General features: G+C 40.2%; 1 protein-coding gene across 1 annotated transcript in view; it reads right to left on the bottom strand.

Moving 5' to 3' along the window:
• The window catches only part of PLA2G15 (phospholipase A2 group XV), a 67,833-nt gene that overhangs the window by 4,573 nt on the left and 36,931 nt on the right, over nt 1-26,329 (bottom strand). The window contains exons 4-5 of the mRNA XM_029608937.1: nt 23,276-23,374; nt 12,002-12,226 (exon numbers count right to left, since the gene is read on the bottom strand). Of these exons, the coding sequence (XP_029464797.1) occupies nt 12,002-12,226; nt 23,276-23,374 (324 nt within the window). The remainder of the gene's footprint in view (nt 1-12,001; nt 12,227-23,275; nt 23,375-26,329) is intronic.

Genomic DNA, 26,329 nt, shown 5'->3' with positions numbered 1-26,329 from the left:
TTGATTGGCTCATGAGTCTATAATCCGTTCTCTTTCACCTTGAAGCCGTGCCTTTCTTTCTACAGCTTTTAATAGGTGGTGGCCACTTTATATACTCTGAATGTCCTGTGGAGTTGAGTATTGGTTTTTTCCATTTAATACTGTTGGTGTTTGATCTTTTTCTTCATAATTGTTTTTATTGGGCTTCCAGAAATATGCCCCGAGACAGCCTTTAGCGAAACACTGGCTGTACTGGCATTCTCCGCTGATTGGGCCTTTGTTCTGCTGATTATTTAAAACAGATAAGGTTTCAGCATTTTGATCTTATTGGCCAACAGTAATTGGAACATATACATTTTCAGAATATCAAATTATAGATTCAGCGGTTCATATTTTTGATGGATTTTCACTATATTACTGATTGGGTGGGTTTTTTGGACCTGTAATTTAGTCTCATTTTCCTGAATGATGAACATGTTAGGAGAAAATCTCTTAAAATACCTGAAAAATGCTATCACACTCAATTTTGGATAAATGTAATTTTGAATGTTTTAGTATGGTACTATTTGCTTGTTTTCACTAGTAATCTGTAATCATTTAAAACAGCAAAATACCTGAAGCCTTGCTAATATAATGCTAATTTTTAACAAGGGATCCACGAGTGATTTTGTGCTCGGCAAAATGGTTGAAACTATTGTTAAAAACTAATTACTGGCCATTTATATAGATATGGCCTAATGGGTTAGAGTTTGCAAAGGACCTTACTTAACCAATCTATTAGATTTTTTTGAAGATGTATATAAATGGGTAAATAAAACGTCAACCTGCTGATATAGTACATTTGAGTTTTCCGAAGGCATTTGATAAAGTCCCTCAAAAGGAGATTCCTCAGGAAATTAAGTCATGGGATGGAAGGCAGTGTCCTGTTTTGGATTTGTTAAGACAGGAAACAGAAGGTACGACTAAATTGTCAGATTACCAACTGGAGAAAAGATTTTAGTGGAGTACCACAGGTATATGTATTGGGACCTGTGCTATTGTAATATATCCATAAATGATCTGGAAAAGGGAGCAATGAATGAGATGATCACATGTGCAGATGATGCAAAATTTTTCAAAGTTGTTGAAATAGCAGCAGATTGTTAGGATTTGCAGAAAGACCTTGTGAGAATGGAGACTGGATATCTTAATGGCAGATGAAATTTAATGTGGAAATTGCAAAGTGATGCACATAGGAAAATTAATCTCAACCACAGATATACAATGCTTGGTTCCTTCTTAGGAGCTGGCACCCAGGAAAACATCAGAACCTAAGAATTGCCATGCTGAGTCAGACCAAGGCCCATCGAGCAAGGCATCCTGTCTCTGACAGTGGCCAATCCAGGCCATAAGTACCTGACAGATCCATTAAAGTAGATCTAATTCCTCTTACTCACTCCCAGGGATAGCAATAGCTTTCTTTAGTCTACCTGGTTAAGAATGTGTTATGGACTTTTCATTCAGTAACTTGTCCAAACCTCTCTTAAACCCCGCTATGCTAGTGGCCTTGATCATGTCCTCTGTGGCAACAGACTCCACAGCTTGATAGTGATCTGAGTGAAAAAGTACTTTCTATAATATGTTTTGAATCAGCTGGTTGTTAACATAAGAATATGCCATACTGGGTCAGATCAAGGGTCCATCAAGCCCAGCATCCTGTTTCCAACAGTGGCCAATCCAGGCCATAAGAACCTGGCAAGTACCCAAGCACTAAGTCTATTCCATGTTACCGTTGCTAGTAATAACAGTGGTTATTATCTAAGTCATCTTAATTAATAGCAGGTAATGGACTTCTCGTCCAAGAACTTATCCAATCCTTTTTTAAAACACAGCTATACTAACTGCACTAACCACATCCTCTGGCAACAAATTCCAGAGTTTAATTGTGCGTTGAGTAAAAAAGAACTTTCTCTGATTAGTTTTAAATGTGCCACATGCTAACTTCATGGAGTGCCCCCTAGTCTTTCTATTATCCAAAAGAGTAAAACGATTTACATCTACCCGTTCTAGACCTCTCATGATTTTAAACACCTCTATCATATCCCCCCTCAGTCGTCTCTTCTCCAAGCTGAAAAGTCCTGACCTCTTTAGTCTTTCCTCATAGGGGAGCTGTTCCATTCCCCTTATCATTTTGGTAGCCCTTCTCTGTACCTTCTCCATAGTTTCATGGCATGTCCCCTTGCTTTAGTATTATTTGAAAAAATAAAATAACCATTATTTACCCGCTCCACCCCACTCATGATTTTAGAAACTTCTATCATGTACTCTGTTAGCCATCTCTTTTTAAAGCTGAAGAACCTAAATCTGCGTATTCTCTAATCATAGGAGATATTCCATCCTTTTATCATTTGTCACCCTCCTCTACAACTTTTCTGGTTCTGCTGTCTTTGAGATAGGGTGACCAGAACTGCACATAGTGCTCAAGATGCAGTCACACCAGGGCTTGATACAAAGGGAATATATGATATTTTCTGTGTTATTCTCTTATTTCTTTTTGATCATTCCTAACATTCCATTTGCTTTCTGAGCACCGCCACCACACACTGAGCTGAGAATTGACATTGCCACAAACACGCCAAGGTCCTTTTCCCAGGTGGCGGCTCCCACTACAAAACCCAGCATTGGGTACTTATAGTTGGGATTTTTTCTTATGTGCATCACTTTACACTTTTCTACATTAAATATCAACTACTATTCAGTTGTCCATTATCCTAATCTCAGAAGGACCTTCTGCACTTCTTCACAATCTGTTGCTGTTTTAACAAGCATGAATAATTATTGTGTTATCTGCAAATGTGATTACCTACCTGTTCCTCTTCAAATCATTTAGGAATATGTTAAATAGCACAGGTCACAGTACAGATTCCTACCTTTCTCCAATTGGAAAACCTGACTATTTAGTCGTACCCTCTGTTTCTGTTTTTTTATTTAGTTACCAATCCACAGTAGGACACTGCCTCCTATCCCATGACTTTGTAATTTCCTGAGGAGTCTCTCATCAGGGACATTCAAAAGGCATTTGATAAAGTCCAGATCCACTATTTATCTATTTATTTGATTTCTATTCTGCCTTTCAGCCTCTCTGTCAACTGGTTCAATTTTATCTACCTATTTATTTACACCTTCCAAAAAAAATATTGCTAAAACAAGACTTCCCTTTGCTTAAACCATGTTGACTCTTCCCCCATTAAGCCATTTCTATCAATATGGCCAATGGTATCTACCATTTTGCCTGGCACCAACATCAGGCTCAACAGCCTATATTTTCTTCGATCACTCTTGGAGCCCTTTTTAAAAATCAGCATTACACTGCCCATCTTCCAGTCTTTAGGAATTGTGGTTATTTTAAATTAAAGGTTACAGATTACTAGTAACAGGTTTGCAATTTCATGTTTTAGTTTTGAGAACTCTGGGGTAGATGTCATTTGGTCCCGATTTGTCAGTCTGATCTATTACATCCTCCATTAGTTGCTCAGAATCTCCATTATTAAAGAATGTTTCAGATGTGGGTGTGTTCCCAACAGCCTCCTCCGTAAAGGTCGAGGAAAGGATTTCATTTAGCTTTTCTGCTATTTCCTGGTCCTCCCTGAGCACTCCTTTTGCCCCTCTTGTTTAGCGACACAACCGGCTCTCCCCCATGAAATCCTCAGCTCAATGTGCAGCAGTGCTGAAAAAAGCAAATAGTGCATTACGAATGATCCAAAAAGAAATGGAGGACAAGGCGGAAAATATATTGCTTTTGTATTGATCCGTGGTACAATCAAACAGAGTATTGTGCGACTCTGGTTATCCCATCTCAAGAGAGAGAGCGGAATTAGAAAAGGTGCAGAGAAAGGCAACAAAAATGATAAAGATAAAATGGATTCCCTATGATGAAAAGCTACCCAGGTTAGGGCTCTTCGGCTTAGAAGAGATAAATTAACTTGGGCCTATGGACACTGGTACCATTCTCAGGACTCTGGGAAATTCATTATCAATATCCAATGTGAACTTTATTTCTGCTATAGGTCAATACCCACCAACAATGCTGCCGGGCTATTGGATATTGATAATGAATTTTATATATTTATGTAGATTATTGGCATGAAGGAAATGCTAGCCCGCCATTGTGTACCAGGGAATTCTAATCTGAAGGTTTACATTTCTTTTGGATATGGTAAATTTGGGATTTAAAACACTTTAATAATGGATGTGGGTGATGAGATGGCATGTCAGAACAGCTGTAATGTTTGGGGTTTTATATAGTGTATGTGAGCTAAAAATAGGGGACAGGGTATATTGGACAAGATTGTTATGAACACAGCAATTATCCCAATTAACAAATGATTTTCATAAGCACATAAGGTTTCTATAGATGGCAAACGCTATGTTGAAGATGGGGTGATGTCTTATGTGACAGGACATAATGCAATTTAATTTACATTTTTAATATTTTCTTCAATATTTTAATGAATTTTGTCAAATATTGTATATTTATGCCCATACAGATGACCAATGAGAAGTCTTTTGTTCAATTACTTTGTATTTTATGAGTGGTTACAGCCTCAGTCTATCTAGTGAAATGTAAGGTAGGTTGAATTTATGTATTAGATGGAGCATAATATATAGGGTTGAGGGGTTTTGTAATATTGTGAAAGTATAATATATTGTGGTGTTTTGGATTTATGAAAGTCCAATGTCTGAAATAGAACATCTGGGATCGGTCATCGGATGAAAATTGAATTCATGTCTGAATAATGTATTGGGAATACAGACTATAAACACGACAAGCAAATAATCATTTTTGGGACATTATACGACAACACACTCCAGTAACCTTTACCCCCCAGTTAGTCATGTAATATCCCCTGATGAAGCCATTGGTGAAAACAAGGGCCTTTGTTGGCTACACAGAAGGATTGCAACAGGGGCATATGAAAACTTATTTGGATGTGTTATTATATGTATGTATATCCATGTATGGGGGTAGGATATATATGTTTGTGTAACTTTTGACAATAGTTTTTATGTGTACTTTGTTAAAATGCCTTCTGAAAATCCAAATGCACTATACCAACTGGCTTACATTTGTCTGCATGTTTATTTACTCACGGACACAAAAAAATCTAGTAGATTGGTAAGGCAAGACATCCTTTTGCAAAAACCGATGTTGACTCTTCCCCCCTTAAATTACTGTATGTCCATTTATGTGGTCAGTAATTTTGTTTTTAAGAATAGCTTTAACCATTTTGCCTGACACAAACTTTGAGCTCACCAGTCTATAAATTTCCCAGATCATTCCTGGAGCCCTTTTTAAAAATTGGCATCCTATTGGCCCCCCTCCAGTCTTCTAGTATCATGGCTGTTTTAAATGACAGGTTGAAAATCACCAAAAACAGGTCTGCAATTTCATTTCTGAGTTCCTTCAGAATTCTGGGGAGAATACCATTAGGTTCTGGTGATTTGTTATTCTTTAGTCTGGCAATCTAAATTATGTCCTTCAGTTTCATAGTGATTCCACCTAGTGGCTCTGTCATCACTATCAAAAAATGTTTACTGAGGAGGATGTCGGGGGGGGGGGGGGGGGGTCATACCCACACCTTAAAGATAGCAGAAAAACTAAATGAATCTTTGCTTCTATTTCCTTCTCCTCCCTGACCACTCCTTTTATCCCTTGATTATCTAGCAGCCCAGCCAACTCCTTTACAGGCTTTTTGCTTCAAATGTACTTGAAAAAAAGTTTATTTGTTTTTACTTCTATGGCAAGCTTTTCAAATTCTCTTAGCTTGCTTCATTACTTTTTTATATTTAACTTACTAGTGCTTGTGCTCTTCCCTATTTTCTTCATTTGGGTTTGCTTGCCATTTTTTGAACGATGTCCTTTTGGCTTTCTTATTAAACTATGCAGGCAGTCATTTAGTTTTCTTTCAACCTTTTTTTTTTTTTTTACATTTTTTATTTATCAGATTTTTTTTTTATTATACACACAAGTATACACCTGCTTGAAATATACAGTACAGATATAGTAAATTTAACAATTGTATCTTCATCTTATATACTTAAACTTAAACTGTACTGACAAAATAAAGGAAAATAATGGGGAGCCCCATGTAATGGAGTGTTTCTTAATTATCAAAGAAATAAAAATACAGAAAATAAAGGTAGCCTAAGAGGTTTCAACACATTATCCTTAGTTAACTACCAAACGTTTATTAGGTGTGGGAGTCTAGAAATGCTCTCAATTGAGATGGTTCAAAATAGACAGTTTTGATTATGATATTTTATATAACATTTACATGGGAAACGAAGTTGGAACTGCGCTCCCCTCTGTAAAGCTTCTATTCTCATTGCAAGAAATAACTTTCTCCTAACTTGAGTAGCACCAAACTATGTCCATAAAACAGCACTTGACTGTTTCTGAAAAAATGTCTGAAAACATTGTTTTTATCCATCAGAAAAGCAAAGGATGTCTCTTGTGATCTCTAGTAGTGTTGTATCATCTAATGGCTCTGCTGGTTCCTCCATGTTTTCAAAATTAACTTCACCGTATGGAAGATAATATGCTTTAGTTACTACTGGTTTTAATGCTTCAGGAAGCTTCAATATCTGTGAAATATATTGCTTGAAAAGTTCCAATGGGGAAATATTATAACTGGGAAGTTCATAAATCTCAAATTATGAGCTCTCATACTATTTTCCATATTTTCAAAATATTAGTAATTATTTCACCTTGCAATATGTTTGCACTTTTTCAACCTCTTAACCGTAACTCCATTGCATCTATTTTATGACTTTGTTATACTAATTCATTAGCATTTAGAAGCACTTGATTCTTCGTTTCCAGGACAACTTTGGTAAGTCCGGATATTGACTTTTTCCAATGATTGTAAAGCAATCCAAATTGTGGACAAAGTTATTTCTGACGGAGTTTGTAAAGTAATTTCAAATTTTGGCATTTCGCGTCTCTCACCTCCTTCTCTCTGTGTTGCGCTGGCTCCAGTCTCCAGGCCTCAGGTTCCTAGTGACTCTGCGAGATTCAGAATCTCTGCACCATTCCTCAGAGGCTGTCTCTCAGCATTTGGCTCCATGATAGTTGATTCCAGAGATATTAATCCTTGCTGAGCCAATGGTTCTCCTCCTTGGGTTCCCCCCCGATGGGGCCACGGCCTCCCACTCCCGCCCATCTCCTTCACGGCATGGTGGAGCCGGCCTATTTGGAAAGCCAGGGCTTAATGATGTTTCCGGGGTCAGAGGGGACAGCGCACGCTCTGCTAGCAACCCCTCAGCAACCTGCTCACTCAGCATCTGATGTGTAACCGCAGCAAAAAAAAAAAAACCTACTGATGCGGGGCAGCGAGATCTCCTTCAGAGCAGAGGTAAGGTCTACTCCTCTTACCCTCGCTTTTCTTTTAGTATGAGGCATAATATAGAGGAAATCAAAGAATCAAGGAAACAATCTCGGGAGCTTCTTAGCAGCGTGTCTGCTCAGGCGGCCATCTTGGGCTCGCCCTCTTTCAATGCACAGAACACATTTCTGTCTGGGCCTCAAGGATGGTAATTTTAAAACAGAGTCCACACTTCCTGGACACTAGGACATAATGGGTTAACCTTGTGGATTGTCTCAGTTTTTTTCCTAACAAATTTCCTCATTTTTATCATCTTCCTTTTTATACTTAAAGGCTACTGCAGTAGTTTTCCTTAGCATTCATCCTCCAATGATTTTGTCAGATTTTTACATTTTGATCACTGTTCCAAGCAGGTCCACCACCTCTATGTTCCACTGAGAGCTAGATCTAATATAGTTCCCCTCTCATCTGTTCCATGATCAACTGCTGCAAGAAGCAGTCATTGATGGCATCTAGGAACTTTACCTCCCTCGCATGTCCTGATGGGGCATTTACCCAATCGTTGCTCAAGGTCACTGAAGTCTCCCATTATTATTTTGCCCATTTTACTAGCTAGTCTAATCTCCATTAGCATTTTGAAATTTCTTTCCTCATCCTGGTCAGGCAGGTGTTAATATATATATTTCCCCACTACTATATTCTTCCCATTTACCCTTGGAATTTCTAATCTATAAGAATTCCACAGTATAGTTTCCTGCAAAATTTTATCCTGCTTGACTGTCACCCCTCCACCATTTTTATCTGCCCTGTTGACATAATTTGTACCCTGACATCACCGTGTCACATTATTTATCCTCCTGCCTCCAAGTCCCTGAGATGCCTGCTATGTCTCTCTTCCTTTCATGCCATAACTCTCTCGTCTTATTTTTCATACTTCTGGCATTCTTATACAGACGTGTTAAATAGTTTTTATTTGTATTTTTATTTGTGCCCACAACCTGCTTATTTTTCAGATGATATACTCTGAATGTAAATATATCTGGGGTTTTTTTTTCAATTTTTACAACCAGCTCTCTCACACATACATTCTAACTTACAGTTTGCCAATATCCTTTGAAGATACCTTCCTCCGAACTATGCCCTGCTGAGTTACTGTCTCCTTCTCACCATGCTCTAGTTTAAAAGCTGCTCCATTTTGGTTTTCAAAGTTAGTGCCAGCAGCCTGGTTCCACTCTGGCTAACCATGCTGCTGCAGTAGTTTACATGTGAATCAAATACCGCAAACTATATGACAGATTCTAAAAGCAAAAGACGGCAGGTCAACTAGCTTAGCATGAATCACCCTTTACCTATGTAATATTACACAGTTTCAGACCTTGGTCTGTTACTTCACGATGAACAAGCAAACTAACAGGCTGTGATGTTTGTATGCATGAGCATTTCCACTGACCACAGTGAAGTTACTGACTTCATGAATACTTCAAACTTCATAAATGCCTTCTGAAGATTCTTCTCAGAGGACCAGCCAAACAGCTGCATTCTGACTGTGGAACCAAATTTATTGGTGCCTTCAGAGACAGTTAAGGTTAGTTCCACTGTCGAAAGATGCATATGAGTATTCGACTCTCCCCACTCTTCACATGTGTGAAGTCTGGGCACACATGATTGGGATCTCTCACCACATCCTAGAATATATTCTCGGAGACTAAACCCACTTGACTCACCCCATGAGGTTTTACCTACGCTCGTTACTGAGGACTCAGATGTGAAACCCCTAGTTCCTGCATCTATTGATCCTGAGGCTCCTGTCATCCTGACTCCCACTACTCTCACTCAAGACTAGTATGGCTCCAGTGCTTGAGGACTTCAGCACTAAGGATCTCCAAAGCCTTTCCAGAACATTCTGGAACCACTGAAAACATCTCACTATCCTGCACAGTTGCTACAAATAACAGTCTAGCATAATCAGACATTAAGGAGGATGACAGTGGAGAGAGACCAAATCAGTCCTCCATCCAGTCTACCTGTCAAGTTTCCTAGGATAATAAGTTGCCGCTCCATGCAGGTTACTCCCATGTAGAAATATAAATTTGGAGTTTAACAGATTATCCAATTTCCATCATCATCACTAGGGATCTTCTGTGTTTATCCCATGCCCTTTTGAATTCTACTACCCTTCTTCTGGGAGGGCAAAAGGGTGACATTGTCGTATTCAGAGACAAATCCAGTGGAACAAAAGGCCATTGGGAAATGTTGTGAAAACATTTCCCAACAGAAATGGGAAGGTCCGCAAGAAAGATAAAAAACAGCAAAACAAAGAACAGTGAAACCTTCAATAGAACTCCTCCTGTTTCATGAGAATGTATGAATACTATGAACCAATACATTTTAATGCCATATATTCTGGGAAAGTTAAACCCTGGTATCTTCTCTGGCAAGGAATGTTCTGGTATACATTGTGTTATACTGCTACCTTGTGGTCATATTGTAGTCACTGTAACTAAGACATTTGTAACCCTTCATAGCATAGGAGATTTGAACTACTTCGATAGGACTCTCCATGTTTTCCCATGTCCTGACTGAGGATGCAACCTTAATCCTGTCTGAAGTGGTTATCCCTGGTATAAAATGTTTAATTCTGTGTAAGATCAAAGTTAGTAGATTTATCTTGTTCTTTTGTATTCATTTTTATTTTGCACACCACTTTGGATAGTTTTATAGCTTAGAAAAGCAGTTAATAAATGTTCATATTAAATTAAATTCTCCATTTTGCACAAAAGCTCTGAGCTAAGCCTGCACAACTAGTGAAAGCTGTCTGTTTATTAGAACCTGAGGAAAGCATTGGTTTCAGTAGATATATTCCAAAATTCATTTCAGCTGCAACACAGTTATTTCCATTTAGCCTTATAGTAAGTTCTATGTTTATCCAGATTTTTTTTATATAACTAAGTTTTTTCAGGATACAACAATAAAGAAAGAAAACCAATGGCAGAACTCCTCGTACAGAGGCAAATACAAATTATGTATAAAGCCCAAGGTCGTCATATAAAAAAAAACAAAGCAATGAGCAATCAGAAAAGCAGTCCTAGCAGACTGGGTCATTCATCAAAATGCGTTATGACATTAACACATGTGTTATTGTTCATAACACATGGCGCAAATGCAATTTGTGATAAATTTTTGGAACTGCATTTTGGCCATTTCTGGGTTTGGGGAAGGAGAGGGGAGAAGAGAGAGGAGAGGAGTGGAGTAGAGAGAGCCTCACTGTGTGTATATATCGATTTACAGCTATGAATATTTTTTTTGTAAACTGTTGTCATTTTTACATGGAACGACAGTATATAAAAATGTCTAAATAAAATAAATCTCTCTCTCTACAGGAGGGCTATCTAATAGGTCGAGGTGACTTGCTGGTGGTGGTTTCGGGGCCAGTTTCGCATGTAGAGTGAGACGCACGAACAGCACAGTACACCTTGCTGAAGATTTGACGTCATATGGAGTGAGGAAAGTCTCACAAAGACGAAATTTCTACTATGTTCTCTCACCCTAGCTTGATGGAACATAGTAGAAATTTCGTCTTTGTGAGACTTTCCTCACTCCATATGATGTCAAATCTTCAGCAAGGTATGCTGTACTGTGCTGTTCGTGCATCTCACTCTACATGAGAAACTGGCCCCTAAACCTGAAACCACCACTAGCATCTCACCTTGACCTATTAGATGGACCTCCTGTAGAGATATAAATACTTAACTACCATGAGGGCCTTGTAGATAGGCTCGCTCTCTCTCTCCTTAGCGCAAGATGCCGCTCGGTGCGCCAAGTTTACTGTACCAAGCGATAACTTACCGCTTTGCATCTGTAGTAACAAGTGGTGCGGTAATTAAAAAATTTCAATATGCCCTTTTTTGTTATTGCGGGCGTTATCAATACATTAGTAACACTTTTTGATGAATCTAGCTGCAAGAGACTATTAAGAAACTATCTATAGATGCAACTTCAATTTATGGTAATACCATAAATTGAGCAAGATGGACCCATATTCTGTCATTTAAAAATTTCATATTTTAGGTCATATTGTATGTTTCTATGTCTGCTATATCCTTCACTTAGGTTCACCAATAATCTACACCAGGATTAGATTTCCAGAAATGGCAACAGTAAACCTAGCAACGAGTAGCAGTTGACTCACCAACATCTTATATTTCACCAAGATGGAGGCTCCCTCTTACATTTGGCCCAACATGTATATACAAACCTAGTATGTTTGCAATTTCCCCGAGTTACTTGAGACCAGAACGAACAGTCATACGTTCTGGCAGTATCACCACATGTGCATATAGGTGCCAAACTCACCGCATCCTCTTGAATAGGTGGCACAGGCACCTGGAAAGACTTTAGAATAGAAAATGGGAATGCAATAGGTTCCCACCCATCATTTCTATATGTTCCTTGAGTTCAGCCCATCTGGTACATATAGAAATGTGAATGGTGGGACACTCAAATAGTCTTCCAGGCCCTAGAGTCTAACACAGTGCTTAGATCCTCATTCCATGTATCAACTATAGACTGTGGTGTTCTAGTACCAAATCTATTGGTAAGTATACTCCAATAGATGGCTGCAATGCCACTAGCAGAGATAAATACAACTATACACATACCTGAAGCAAGAACACGGAGGGTTTTAGCAACTCCTCCCCAAGGAGCCCCAAATGACACATAAGATTTGATGTACTTGTCCTTCCAGTCCTGAGGTTGCTGGTTAAGGAAATAAAGAGTGTACATATTACCCATGCTGTGGGCAATTAGGACGACTGGACTCCCATATTCTTCATACATCGATTCAATCATCTTTCGCAGTGCCACAAAATAATCTCCATTCTCATCTAAGAAATACCAGCAGAGAAACAAGTTATATGGCAATCTTATACCACCATTCTAGTCCTGCTGTACCCCATTCAGCTCAGAATGCTATTTATAAAGCTAGTTAAAAATATAAGCATAAATGCATTTTCAATTTCAGTTGCATACCTAGGAGACTTAACCTGCTCTAAGGTGAATATGTATTCTATAACCCAGTCCTCGGGACATACCTAGCCAGTTAGGTCTCCAGGATATCCACAATGAATATGCATGAGATAGATTTGCATGCACTCTAGCTAGGAGAGAAAAGAGTCAATTTGGTGCCGCTGGATGATGTCACCACATAATGGCTTATTCAGCCTGCTTATCAACAGAAATTGCCTAGTCACTTATTCTCAAGTTAATTATATCTTCTATGCCCTAGAAGAGTTAATGTCTTTAAATCCAGGAAAGATCTTAAGTGGTCACATTAAGGGCCCCAGTGGTGACATCAATGGTTAAGAGTCTGTTATCCTAGCCTAGGTCTCCATCATAGCCTTTCAGTGTTTTGTTTTTTTGTTTGCTTGTTTATCAATTTCTCTTATTTTAAATTTATTTCCTCCTTTCCACCATAAAAAAAGTTTTGTTTATGGTTTATTTTCTATTTATTTATTTATTAAACTTAATGTATTTTTTCATATTAGATTTTTTTTCTTTGGGAAGTCATATTTCTGTTAAAGTATTCCTATAAAAATCAGAAGTCTTCTATAAATAGAAATTGAAAAAAAAAACCCCTAGGTACAGGCTTAGGCTGGGACTGTTGTGGCATCTTTGGCTGACGTCTCTTGCACGGATGTCAGTGTTCCATAAGCTGCTGTTGTGGTAGCTAAGACTAGCAGGGAGTCTGTCTCTGGAAGAAGGAGCATTTAAAAGTGAAGTAAAGATGCCTAAAAAACGGTTCAGATCGTGTCAAGAAAGACTGGAAAACAGAATGCTACTCAATTTGGGTGACTGTTTCTCCGACCTTTCCATCGCAAAGGTTGTCCCCCAAACAGGGCATGTTGGCAGTTTGTCATGAATGTCCTCACACAGGCTGCTGGTTCTCAACCAAGCTATCCCACGTTTTCTGATGGCTGCCGCAGAAGATCTTGCTGCAATATCAAATGATTCATACCCGAGTGGAAAAGCTGATGTTCTCATTCTGCACATCCAGAAGAGCCCACAGATAGTTTTCCTGCTCTCCGTCCAGCAATTATCAAGGATTTCAGCTTGTTAATACAGCTGTATAAAGCATTGCACCACAAATTGGTGAGCTACGATGATGGCATTGAGCATCGAAAGACCTTTTCCTAAAATTATCTAACAGTTTGGGTCCTTACCCAGTGAGGTATTGGAGAAGATTCTAGTCTTCTTAGCCTGTTTTAATGCCAACTCCACTACCATTGATTGATATGGTAGCTGGACTACTCCAAATCCTAGGTTTGTTGTACTCTTTCAGATCCAGTTTCCTGGCTACTGGAGCTGGGATGACAGATTTTCATTTGTAAATCCCATAGAATAGAGTGATCAGGGATTGCTGCAGACTGGATTTCCAGAATCTAGAGAAGAACAAAGAATTCGGTGTAGGGATCCTTGTCCTCATTGCCTTATCCAGCTGGTCTAAGAATTTGGAGTATGAGAGGTTTTCTGGTGGCTTAGAATGCTCAGGCAGATCAGTAGAGGGTCTGAGGGAATCCCCGTAAACCCTTCCTCAGAACTGAGAGGTGAAGGGATATTAACCCACAACTCTGACAATGAAGGGGATCGTGGCAGGGTCCTTGGTAGTCTTGGAGGGGAATATTCATGGGGCTTGTTCCAGATGGTCATGACCCGTACTCCTTCCTCAGACTGGTGAAATTTCTCCACAGACAAGGATGATTCAGGTTGACTTCTGATGAGAGTTCCTGCGGCATGGAGACGAGAGAGAGAGCGAGAGCGAGAACTATTCAATAACTGCCAAAGTCTTGCTAATGATAATACCAGAGATCTCCTGTAACCACTGCACACATGCTGTGAGTAGTAACATAGGAAGCATACTGTTGTATTTAATTATTAGAAGAAGTAGAATTTACTGAATGAATGAGGTGTATGTGTGGTGTGGATGTTAGGGAGTTTGTATGTTTTTATGTATTGGGATAGTGTGAAAAATTAATTTAATGAATTTTTTGGTCTCAGCTGAACTTTGCTATAACATTTTTAACAAAATAATTTAGGAAGTGTGATACATGATGTGCTATTATGAATATATTAGATACTAAAGCTTGTATTTAAATTCAAAGATTGCGTTTATTGAAACAGTTTGTTTCACATAGTAGTGTGAGGTAGAAATAAACAGATCTAGTTATCTGCTCTGTACTGGCAGAAATGGGTCAAACAACAACCAACCTCCTAAAATGAATGAATGATTCATTGGTTGATTGTCGCAAGGAATGTGGAAACAACTCTTATTGGTGTTCCTCTGGCTACAAAGCTGAATAGCTGGATGATTATGAATCCCAGAGATCAAACTCTCTGGGGTTCACAGTTGTCCAATTGCCGCATCAGCAGATTGTTGTTGGGTCTGCCCCGAATAAGGCTGCTGGACATTCTTGGCAAGGAAGTCTAAGGCTGTGCTAGACCTACAGTCTGGTTCACTGACTGATGTGCCCTCTGAACTAGCATAGATGTCATCAAAAGGATGACAAGTATAGGTTCTTGCACCTCAATAGGAGGTTTCCCTTTAAAAAAAAAAACAAAAAAAAAAACAAGGGACAATATGAAACATACTGAAGCTGGAGTCTCTAATCAGAAACCCTCCACTATTAGCCTAGAATGAATGAGGGCTATGGTAATTGAAAGGTGCAGATAAGATAAGACCTTCAGCAGCTGAGCTAGAGTGGCCTGAATACAGCTGCTCCTAGTACTTCTGTGCATGTACCCTGACTAGCAGTGCATCCATCGGCACACTATAATCGACATTTCTTTAATGAAGGTGCCAGTTTAATAAACGCAATTATAATACCAGATCCTATGGCTTTTAGGCCGATGGAGGGAGGTAATGAGGAGCTCCCACTTACCTCATTTTCCGACACGGCAGACAACTCTGCACTGTGGGGAGTCTGGGAAACTTATACAGTTTTTCTATGCATAGTGTACTGGAGTGTTGCGAAAGCAGATAGGTCCTCAGACATATTCAGGGAAAAGCATGAACATGCCATGAGGGACTTCATTTTACCAAGGATACAGTTGTACGGCCACTTTGAGGAGGCAGAAGATTTGGGGGTTTTTTTGTAGCACTAAGAAATGCTATTGAGGGTGCTGCAGAGCAGCAAATCAACTAAAAGTAAAGAAAACTGAAGAGAAAAAAAAATTAAGGAATTCTGAAAAAATATTTAGAGAGACTGAATACACATCTGGGCTGTGGTTCAGGCAAAAAACAGACTGAAGAGGCTATGGAGGGAAATCCCACACATGCTCAGTGGAGCCCAAAGCTCTACTAGCTTGGACAGATAAATCTGTTTGGTGCCACCATAGATCATGTCTAATTCAGCCCTGCTTATTGATGGAAAAGCAATCTGCCACTCTAGACAGGAGAGGTTAAAGGGTGCCCTCTCCTTGTTACTAGCTGCCAATGAGGCAAAGACATTTTTCATCAATTCTGCTACCTGGTCTATAGGTTGCTGTGTCCTCTGATCAGAAGCTGGGGCAGAGACATCCTCTGAAACCAATATGAGTTCATTCTATTGAGAAGCTCCTAATGAACTCCAGGAATAAGCCCTCTCCTGGGCAGCTGGGCTGGTGGTTGCATGGAGACCAGAGGAACAGTGGAGCACAGCATACTTGGCACAAAGTCCTCAGTTGAGAAGATAGGAGAGAGACAAGGTCGTTGAGATGGAGGGAGGTAAGTACAATGAATCACTCTCAGGGTCCTTCAATAATTGTTCTTGCCTTGAATGTATAGAGTTCACCAATGGGGCTGGTGCTGGGGCTGGGACAGGTATTCCAATTGCACCACGGTGCAGAGCAACTGTGAATCTGAGGCTGGATGTGTTGAAGGAGTGAAAAGCTTCATCAGCTGAACTGATGCTGAATGTGTGAAGGGGGATATAGGGCACAAGGCCTGGTGCATCAATGGTGTCAGAACCTAGTGAGTCAATTGGACAGTTTCCTACCTTAGCTTCAGTAGCATACTGCCAGCTCCAACACATGGTAGGTCATCTTCTTATGCATTGATGAGTCCTGCAAGGCCAAAGAAAGGCTCACAGATTCTTGATTGTAATGCTTACACGCCTTGCTCAACCCCAGTGGAACAGTGGATCCAGGAACAGGCACTGCAGAAAGGAGCTCCTGCTCAGCTCGGCATGCAGGGAGCATGAGGAGGCCCCATTTTGAGATGAGGAACTTCTCTTGATTTTCACCGACCTACAAAGTTCTTCCATCTTCCAGGCTCTGTTTCTCTGGGACTTAGGTGACATCCAGCTACAGGTACAGCAGATTGCTGCATTGTGGTGTGGCCTCAAACATCTGTAGCAAATATCGTGGCCATTGGTGATGGACATCTTTCAGCCACTGGAGGTGGCCTTCCTGGAGTCTGACATTCTTTACACTTTTTATAATTTATTTTTCGTTAGCACCGAAAAGTGCTGTTGAGGGGCTGTCAAAGCAGTGAAATAGAGTTTGAAGAAGAAAAAACTATAAAGTACTAAACAGATTAGAGAGAGTGAAGGTACATTTCCATGCAGAAACTTATCAAAATTATATTAATCGTGAAACCCAACACTGTGCAATTTAATTAATTTCAACACACACAGCACATACAATTTTCTTACTTCCTTGAAAAATGCTTTTTTGAAAAAGATTTTTTTAGAAGGCGGCGGTGGTTTCATACATTTAAAGCAAAAGCCACCCAGGCTAAGCTATTGTTTTTAATCATTAATACACCAACCTCCTAGTTTATATACCATTGTGCTAAAATGTGCAAAAATTATCCAAATTCTAATATAGTCTGTGTCCTTGAAAAATACACTTAAGAAGCCTGATTGGGCTCAAATTAAGCTCATAACAACCGCCATCGCAAAGTACTTAGCTGAAAGCTCAGTTCATGTTGTAAAGCCCCCGCCTTATATAAGTTTCGAAGATGATTCTTTATCAAGGGTTGCCCTTTCTGTACCAAACAGATGTTATTTAGCCGCTGGGATCCAAATCAGTCAAAAATCCATCGGTGCTCAAAAGCCTCCTCCCCAGCAGGTAGATTAAATGGTGATATGATGCCAAAAACGCCCACTCAAATATTTTAAAGTCACCCAGGTTTCCAAGAAGATCCAATCAGTAAAGACGTTACAATAGAGATACCCAATACGTCTAAACGTTATATCAGAGACATTCAATCCACTTGGTCATTCAGTCCACAGCTTATGTATCCAAAATTGCTCTCGATAATTAAAGTCTTGATATCACATCCCCTGATGTCAAATGAACATGTTCAATCACAGTCCATTTCATCTGCTCAAACGTATGCTGACAATCATTACAATGAGCCACTAACGGGGCTGTCAGATTTAATGTTTTTATCCATGATCGGTGTTCCATTATCCACAACTTAACCATTCTGCTGGTGCGGCCAACATATACTTTCGGACACGGACATAAATTGCATAGATTACCATCGCAGTTAAACAACCGGAATTATTCCTTCTCCAAATCATATATCCTTTCACTGGATCAGTCCAGGATGTACCTTCCATAGTATACTCACATACCGAACACTGTCCATATTTACTATGTGCTCCCTCGGTAATAGGCAAAATTGTTTTATACTGTGAATGGACTAAGTGATCATTAATGTTACGTCCTCTTTTAGTGGCCAACAATGGACCTTCGCGTCATATATTATGCAAGGCCAATGTTTCCTGATCAAGGCCATGATTGGTCCAGTCGATGTGCTATAAGGCAACACACAGACTAAATGTTCTTCCTTATTGTTGGACTTATACTGTAACAGAATCACAATCACTATATTTAGCACGCTTATATGCATGCTGGATGGCCTTCCCTCGGATAACCTCTAGAAGAGAACCTGTGGCTCAAAAATTCGGCTTGTTTTTCAAATTCTGTATTAGAGGAACAAATTCTCCGTATCCAAAAAAAGTAGGATACGGGCAAACCCTTTTTGAAACACAGAGAAGCATTAATGGATTTAGAGAGATCTGATCATGTGGTTATAAAATCCACGGATAAGGGGGGAGCCATACTGCTCCAAGATTGTGATAAATATGAAACCGCCTTGTTGAATCATCTTAACCAGGAAGGGTTTTACAGCAAAATACAACATGATCCGACACAGGATTTGCAGAAAGATATTGAAAAATTGGTGTTGGAGGTGCCCTTTTTGACCACTAAAGAAAAAGATTTTGATACAAAATTTTCCCTCGGGTACCTGTGATTTATGCGTTGCCCAAGATTCATAAGAGTCTTGAGAATCCACTGATTAGACCTATTGTGTCATTAAATGGATCTGTTTTAGAACCATTGGTGGTCTTTATAGATCATTTTCTTCAACCACTAGTGGTTCAAAAAAGTGTCATATTTAAAAAAGATACGATACATTTCCTTAAACTACGGGAGGTACAGGTGACTGAGGGATCCACATGGTTGGTGCCATTGGACATTCAATCCCTTTATACACAAATTCCTCAGCAAGCCGCGATGGATATAGTGACCCAAGAAATAATTAGTGGAAGCAGCACAAAAAGAATACCTAAATATTTTATCTTGATGTTAACAAAGATAGTGTTTAACAATTATTTCAGATGTAATAACACATAATCAGGATCCCAATGGGATCATCATTAGTGCCATCAGTGGCAAACTTGTATGTATCAAATTTTGAACAGCCATTCATTTATACATCTGAGTGGATGCTATACATAGATCAGTGGTATAGATACATTGATGATATTTATTTTTAATCTGGAAGGGAACAAAGGAGAAATTACAACACTTTGTTATGGATATGTATCAAGTTCATTTATCAATATAGCAGTCAACAAAAAGCCTATTTGGATGTGCAGGTTTTGACTTGTAACAATACATTGATGACTACGATCAACAGAAAGAAAACGGACAAGAACAACTTATTAAGGTATGAAAGTTACCATCCAATTTCTTTCAAAAAGGGTTTGCCCGATTCCCACTTTTTTCCAGATACGGAGGATTTGTTCCTCTAATACAGAATTTGAAAAACAAGCCGAATTTTTGAACCACAGGTTCTCTTCTAGAGGTTATCCGAGGAAGGCCATCCGGCATGCATAAGCATGCCAAATATAGTGATCGTGACTCTTTATTACAGTACAAGTTCAACAATAAGGAAGAATGTTTAATCTGGTCCAGTCGATGTGCTATAAGGCAACACACAATCATGGCCTCGATCAGGAAACATTGGCACATATTGGCCTTACATAATATATTCCGTGAAGGTCCATTGTTGGCCACTAAAAGAGGATGTAACATTAAAGATCACTTAGTCCATTCACAGTATAAAACAATTTTGCCTATTACCGAGGGAGCACATAGTAAATGTGGACAGTGTTCGGTATGTGAGTATACTATGGAAGGTACATCCTGGACTGATCCAGTGAAAGGATATACGATTCGGAGAAGGAACAATTCCAATTGTTTAACTGCGATGGTAATCTATGCAATTTATGTCCGTGCCCGAAAGTATATGTTGGCCACACCAGCAGAATGGTTAAGTTGCGAATAAAGGAACACAGATCGCAGATAAAAAAACATTAAATCTGACAGCTCCATTAGAGGCTCATTGTAATGATTGTCAGCACACGTTTGACAATCGGGGGATGTGATATCAAGACTTAATTATCGAGAGCAATTTTGGATACATAAGCTAAGGACTGAACAACCAAGTGGACTGAATGACCAAGTGGATTGAATGTCTCTGATATAACGTTTTGACGTATTGGGTATCTCTATTGTAACGTCTTTACTGATTGGATCTTCTTGGAAACCCGGGTGACTTTAAAATATTTGAGTGAGCGTTTTGGCGTCATACCGCCGTTTAATCTACCTGCTGGGGAGGAGGCTTTTGAGCACCGATGGATTTTTAACAACAATTTGGATCCCAGCGGCTAAATAACATCTGTTTGGTACAGAAAGGACAACCCTTGATAAAGAATCTTCGAAACTTGTACAAATAAAGAATCACTCCCAATCAAAACAAACCTGGAAGTCCCTCTCTCCCACGCTTTAACATTTATCTGCTGCCTCTATGCCATCTACTCTCCAACCTCAAACTAAAATACTATATATTCACCGATGACATTCAAATCCTTCTTCCAATCACTGAATCCTTGCAAAAAACATGGGCACATTGGAACTGCTGTCTACAATCCATCAATAACCTGCTCACCAGCCTGAACCTTATCCTCAACTCAAATAAGACCGAAATCCTCATCATCTCTCCAGATGAAAACCACAATCTCCTCAACTCACAAAGCGCATCTCAATTCGCAAAAGCAGCCATAAACCACTCCTCCTCCTGTCAGAGACCTTGGGGTTCGGCTCGATAACCTATTCAATTTAAAATCATTTGTCAAACTTCAAGTTCTCAAAAATCTGAAACCTCTCCTGCATTTCAGCGACTTCCGACTAGTAGTACAGTCTATCATCCTTACAAAAATTAGACTACTGCAATTCTCTTCTCTTAGGTCTCCCTGCAACAACTATTAAACCCCTCCAGATGGTCCAGAATGCTGCGGCTAGACTTCTCACCAACTCAAACAAAAGAGCCCACATTACACCAATACTACAAAGCCTGCACTGGCTCCCTTTAAAATCCAGGATCACCTTCAAAACACTGATGATGATTCACAAGGACATTCACGGCACTGCTCATCTCAAGCTAAGCTTCCAACTTCGTCCACACACATCTACCAGACCAATTCGAAACGCCTATAAAGGATCTCTATACGCACCTCCGATCAAAACCACTTTAAGAAAACGCGCCATTTCTACAGCCGGGCCCACCCTTTGGAACTCGCTTCCCCCAGAGCTGAGACAAGAACCCTGTCTTCAAACATTCAAGAAACACCTCAAAACTTGGCTCTTCAGACAAGCCTTCCCGGAGGCTCGAGAACATTCAGACACCAGTCAAAGGACATAACAGGACACTGGTCAATAGACTTAACGGAACCGTAGAGAGACACAACCTCTCTCTAGCATATCCCCCGATCTCGATTTAATGCCACTCATCCCTCCCCCTCCTCGCTCTTCCTTCACCATCTTTCAGCCTGATCTTCCCAACCCGCTCCTTCCTCATGGTTTACCCTATTACACTGGGCCCAGACACGCCCTCCTATTCCGCTTACTCATAGCAATATATACTAATCGCCTTACTTTATGTTTTGCTTTTTCCACTGCTCCATTATAATTGCCATATGTCTTTTGACGACCTGTTTTTTTTATTCATAATCAATTATCTATAATAGTTTTATTTATTTATAATTTTATTTAATTGTTTATCTATATTTATATTTTTTTCCTATATTCAACTGTTATATATTGATTTGACGACTTGTTTCATTGTAACTCCACAGCCGCGATTGTTCTGTTTCAATGGAAACAGATACGATTTGATATTTTATCAAGAATGTCGGTATATAAAAATTCTAAATAAATAAGTCGGGGGCTTTACAACATGACCTGGGCTTTCAGCTAAGTACTTTGCGACTGCGGTTGTTATGAGCTTAAGAAGCCCGATTGGGCTCAAGATAAGTACATTTTTCGAGGACACAGACAATATTAGAATTTGGATAATTTTTGCACATTTAAGCACAATGGTATATAAACTAGGAGGCTGGTTGGTGTGTTAATGATTAAAAACAATAGCTTAGCCTGGGTGGCCTTTGCTTTAAATATATGAAACCACCGCCTTCATCCTAAAAATTTTTTTCAAAAAAGCATTTTTCAAGGAAGTAAGAAAATTGTATATGCTGCATGTGTTGAAATTAAATTGCACAGTGTTGGGTTTCACGATTAATATCATTTTGATAGATAGGATTGAACCCACATCAATGATCTTTCTTGAGTTGGTTTGTTACATGCAGAAACTTAAAGACAAAAAGAGACAGAGGCTCACGAAATTCTATGCATGTTTAGTACAGCAAAAGTTCCATGAACTAGGAGAGGAGGGACTGTTTGGCGCCATAAGATGCATCACCCCATGTGACATAATTCAACCTTACTTGTCAATGGAGAAACTTTATATTACAAAGGTGTTACATTACAAAGACTAAGAAATCAACTGAATGTTGAAGTAGCATAGTTCTAGCAACGTGTCCAGCCCAGGATTCCACAGTTTAAATGGTCATTCTCATTATCAAGAACAGCTACTCTGACTTAAACTACCTAAAATAGCAGCATCTAGATTCTAGTTTAATATATGCATTATGAAACAAGGAACAGGTACTCTCTATGAAGCATAAGTTGTTTTATTCCCACTTTTCCTTCCATATCTTTCAAGTTACCTGGAATCAGCAGCCTAACAAGATAAACAGTATGAGGTCCATAATCAGAGGCATTTAGCTGGATACCTCAGTGTTATCTGACTAAATTAATATATGGGCACTTATTTGGCTAAATCATAGCCAGATCTTTTGTCTGGCTAAAAAGTTTAGTTGGATAATTTAGCGGCGTTCTGGGGAGAGTGAATATCGCAGTTAGCAGATTATACATTAGCTGGACAAGTTATCCAATTAAGGACCTCGTTTATTAAGCATTTTTTCCCCCACAGACACAGAATGGGAGAAAAGCCTTCGTAAATCAGGCTCTAAGTCTGGTCGTGCCAAATAGCTGGCCTAGAGCTAGCCAGATAACTTATCTGGTTAACTTTAAGATAGACAGCTATATTTACTAGTGCAATTGCACTACTGAATATACCTCCAAATTTAGCCACATAAGTTTATCCGGCTAACTTTGCTATCCAGACAGCGACTGAATATGGACTCCTATGAGATAATAGGTTTCTGTACCATCTCATTAAGTAAGGAGGCTTCACTTACTTGGAGCTTTCCGCCAGTCATAAGGAGCACCTCTAACATCTTCATCTCGCTTGTAGCCCCAGTCTATTAGGGACTGCACCAGAGTGTAAAAGTAAATACCTGTGGAGAACAGAGACAGAGCTAAATTTATGTCACTACAACTTTAAAAGTTTCATCCCACACCTGGGATAACAAAGTTATTCATATCCCCATCCCTTGCACAGATAATTCACCCTTGTGGATAAAATCCAAACTATATGCTCCTTCTTTAACCACCACTTCTTCCGTGCTATTAATCAATAAGCAATAGTAGCTTGAGATGTATTTAATGTTTGGGTACTTGCGACTTGGATTGGCCACTGTGGGGAAACAGGATGCTGGGCTTGATGGACCCTTAGTCTGACCTAGTATGGCGATTAAGTTCTACAGGATCACTTCAGCGCCCTCCAGACAGCATCCCGCAGTCTGACTTCAGAACCATCACCCCCAAGAGATGAAGAAGATCCTCCAAAGAATCAGTCAATCCACAAACCCTTTAGACCCAATTCCTCCCAGATTCATTTGCAAACTAAAGCAAGACTATATACCATAATGTCATCTTCTCAATGTTCCATACAAAACTCACTTAAAAAGGCAGTTACCAAACCTATATAAAAAATAAAACACACACACACACACACCACAACCCACAAACAGGCTCAGATCCAAAATAAATTTCACTATCATCCAGTCTCCCATGCCTATCCAAACCAGTAGAAAAAGTGGTCTACTTTCAACTCCTCACTATCCAGTGGGAGCCTTAAACCTAAGTAGAAGAGCAATACCTGCCAGGATGCTACTCCTCACTGGTTAGAGACCTGCTTCTAAAACACTCTCCACCCTAAAGAAACCAGACACTGCCAATGGGACAAGTAAAAGCTCCAAAAGAAACCTATCCTAAAATCAGAGATTGCCAACATGCAAATCGCCAAAGGGAAGAAAGATATAAATTCAGGAAAAAACCATTTCAGGGGCAGTAAAATCATCAGCACCCTCAGGCATTACTAACTCCATTACAGCAGATCTAATTTGCCAAAGAAATGTACCTACTTGTAGTTCCAGCTCAAATTGTCAGGAACTCACTATATTTCCAGTCACCATTGCACATAATCACAAGGTTTTAAAAATCAATTCCTGCACAGGTAGAAACTGCCTACCAAGCTCTGTGCACAGCCTTCCCAAATCAAACAACTAGAGCAACTACAATCAGCCATGAAAGCTTTGATTATTTACCAGTCAGGATAATCTGGGGCTAATGAGAGGGACAGGTAAATCTGCTCCTTTGGTGCTACCTCTCCACTGTATCGTTTATCCCCAAAAAGCTAATTAACATTGCTTCCAGTACTCAGCAGTCCCCAGCTGAAACTCCTAGACCTTTAATGGCTACAGATGGCTTCTAAGAAATTAGAATGCACTTTTTTTTCTGCCAATTGCCAATCCCTACAGAGGAAATCAGGCCTTGTGATTAACTCCGGCTCCTGCTGTCCTGAAATCCACTCCAGTCTTCTGCCTCCACTACAGATGTTCAGTCGTCCAGGAGTGCTGACATTGTGCTTCAGTCATCATGCAATGAAAAAAAAAAATCCTGCAGTGCCATTTGAACAACCGGTCTCTCTCCTGCTCTGCTTTCTGGAGAAGCAGTCTAAGCAAGTATACCAGAAAGATGTTTCTCCCATCCTCCAGTGACTAGGAGTCTCAGACCCAGCTCCCCATCTGCTGCGTGACTCTTAAATCAGCATCCCAGCCAGGTAGAAATTCTGAGCCCGAAATCCAGTACCTTGAGGGAGGCATTGCTGTCCCATATGTTAAATACCAAGAGAGACACGCTAGTTCTGCTATCCAGCTACCTGGAGATACTGCTCCTACTAACCAGTCTCAGCGAAATTCAGAATCAGAGTCCCAGCAAGAGAGGCACTGTTGGTACAGCTGTCCACTGCTCCCAGCATCCAAAGGGAGGCGCTATCCACACCCTGTGCCCAGAGAGAAAGACATTGCTCCAGCATCAAGCGCCAGACACTGAGTTTGTTACCCAGCTGCAAAGAAACCCTGTGTTAATGGTCCAGCTGTCAAAGGATCCTGAGCCACTCACCCTATGCCAGTGGGTCCACATCCCACTCATCCTGTGCTGGTGGCTCAGTCTTCCAAGGATCCTGAGCCAATGGCCTTAATCTTTATCCACCCTGTACCAGTGATTCTGCTTTTCAGACACCCAGAATCAGCAGTCCTCTTACTCAGGCACCCCGACTGCCCAGAAGGGGGTCCTGGTCCAGCTATTATGTGCCCAAAACAGGGCATCTTTCCTGGTGCTATTTGAGGCATCCAGTTTTTCAGCCAAGCCTCACCTTGTCTACCCAGCCAGAGCCCCCAGGGAAAATGGGACCCAGAAGGAGGAGGTCTTAAGTTAGGATTTTGCCTGTGACTCAACCTCATCCTACCCTGCTGCCTCCTGCAAGATGCCTCCTTACTAGCAGAGGCCTCTAACAAGCTCTGCTTCCAGCCATTAGAACAGACTCCTCAAGGGTTTACCTGACTCAGCCTATCTTGCAACCTCCGTTCCACCAAGATCCCTCAGCAAGCTAAGCCACCTGCCTTGCCAAGCTCCTCCTCTCTGCCTGCACCACACCCAGACTCCAGCCCTATAATAACCTTGCATCACCAGTACACTGGTGCCTTCTCATGGAGTCTCCCTTGTTACCTATCTAGGCCTTTCATGGCCTTGCCCTTTGGGGCCTACAGCCTTCAGCCATCTTGTTCCTTATTTTGTGTTGTCTGGATGAGACCACACAAAGACAGAACAGGACAGGACCAGCCTGTATATGTATATCTCCTTACCTGTACTCTGCTCCAGGTCCACAGTTAGTACCTGCAACCATACTGCCCAGCCTATAGACTCTCACTATGATATACTGCTGCTGCAGCCAAGCCCTACTGGCCCCCAGAACTCAACCTGTGGAGAAGGGGGGGCTAAGTGGAAGATCAGCCCGAGCCTTGCAGTACTGTGACACTGCTAGAATGGTGCTCCCTGCATTGGGAAAG

The sequence above is a fragment of the Rhinatrema bivittatum genome, chromosome 7 (assembly GCF_901001135.1).
Source record: "Rhinatrema bivittatum chromosome 7, aRhiBiv1.1, whole genome shotgun sequence".
NCBI classification, from domain to species: Eukaryota; Metazoa; Chordata; class Amphibia; order Gymnophiona; family Rhinatrematidae; genus Rhinatrema; species Rhinatrema bivittatum.
This window is presented reverse-complemented; position numbering and strand designations above follow the sequence as displayed.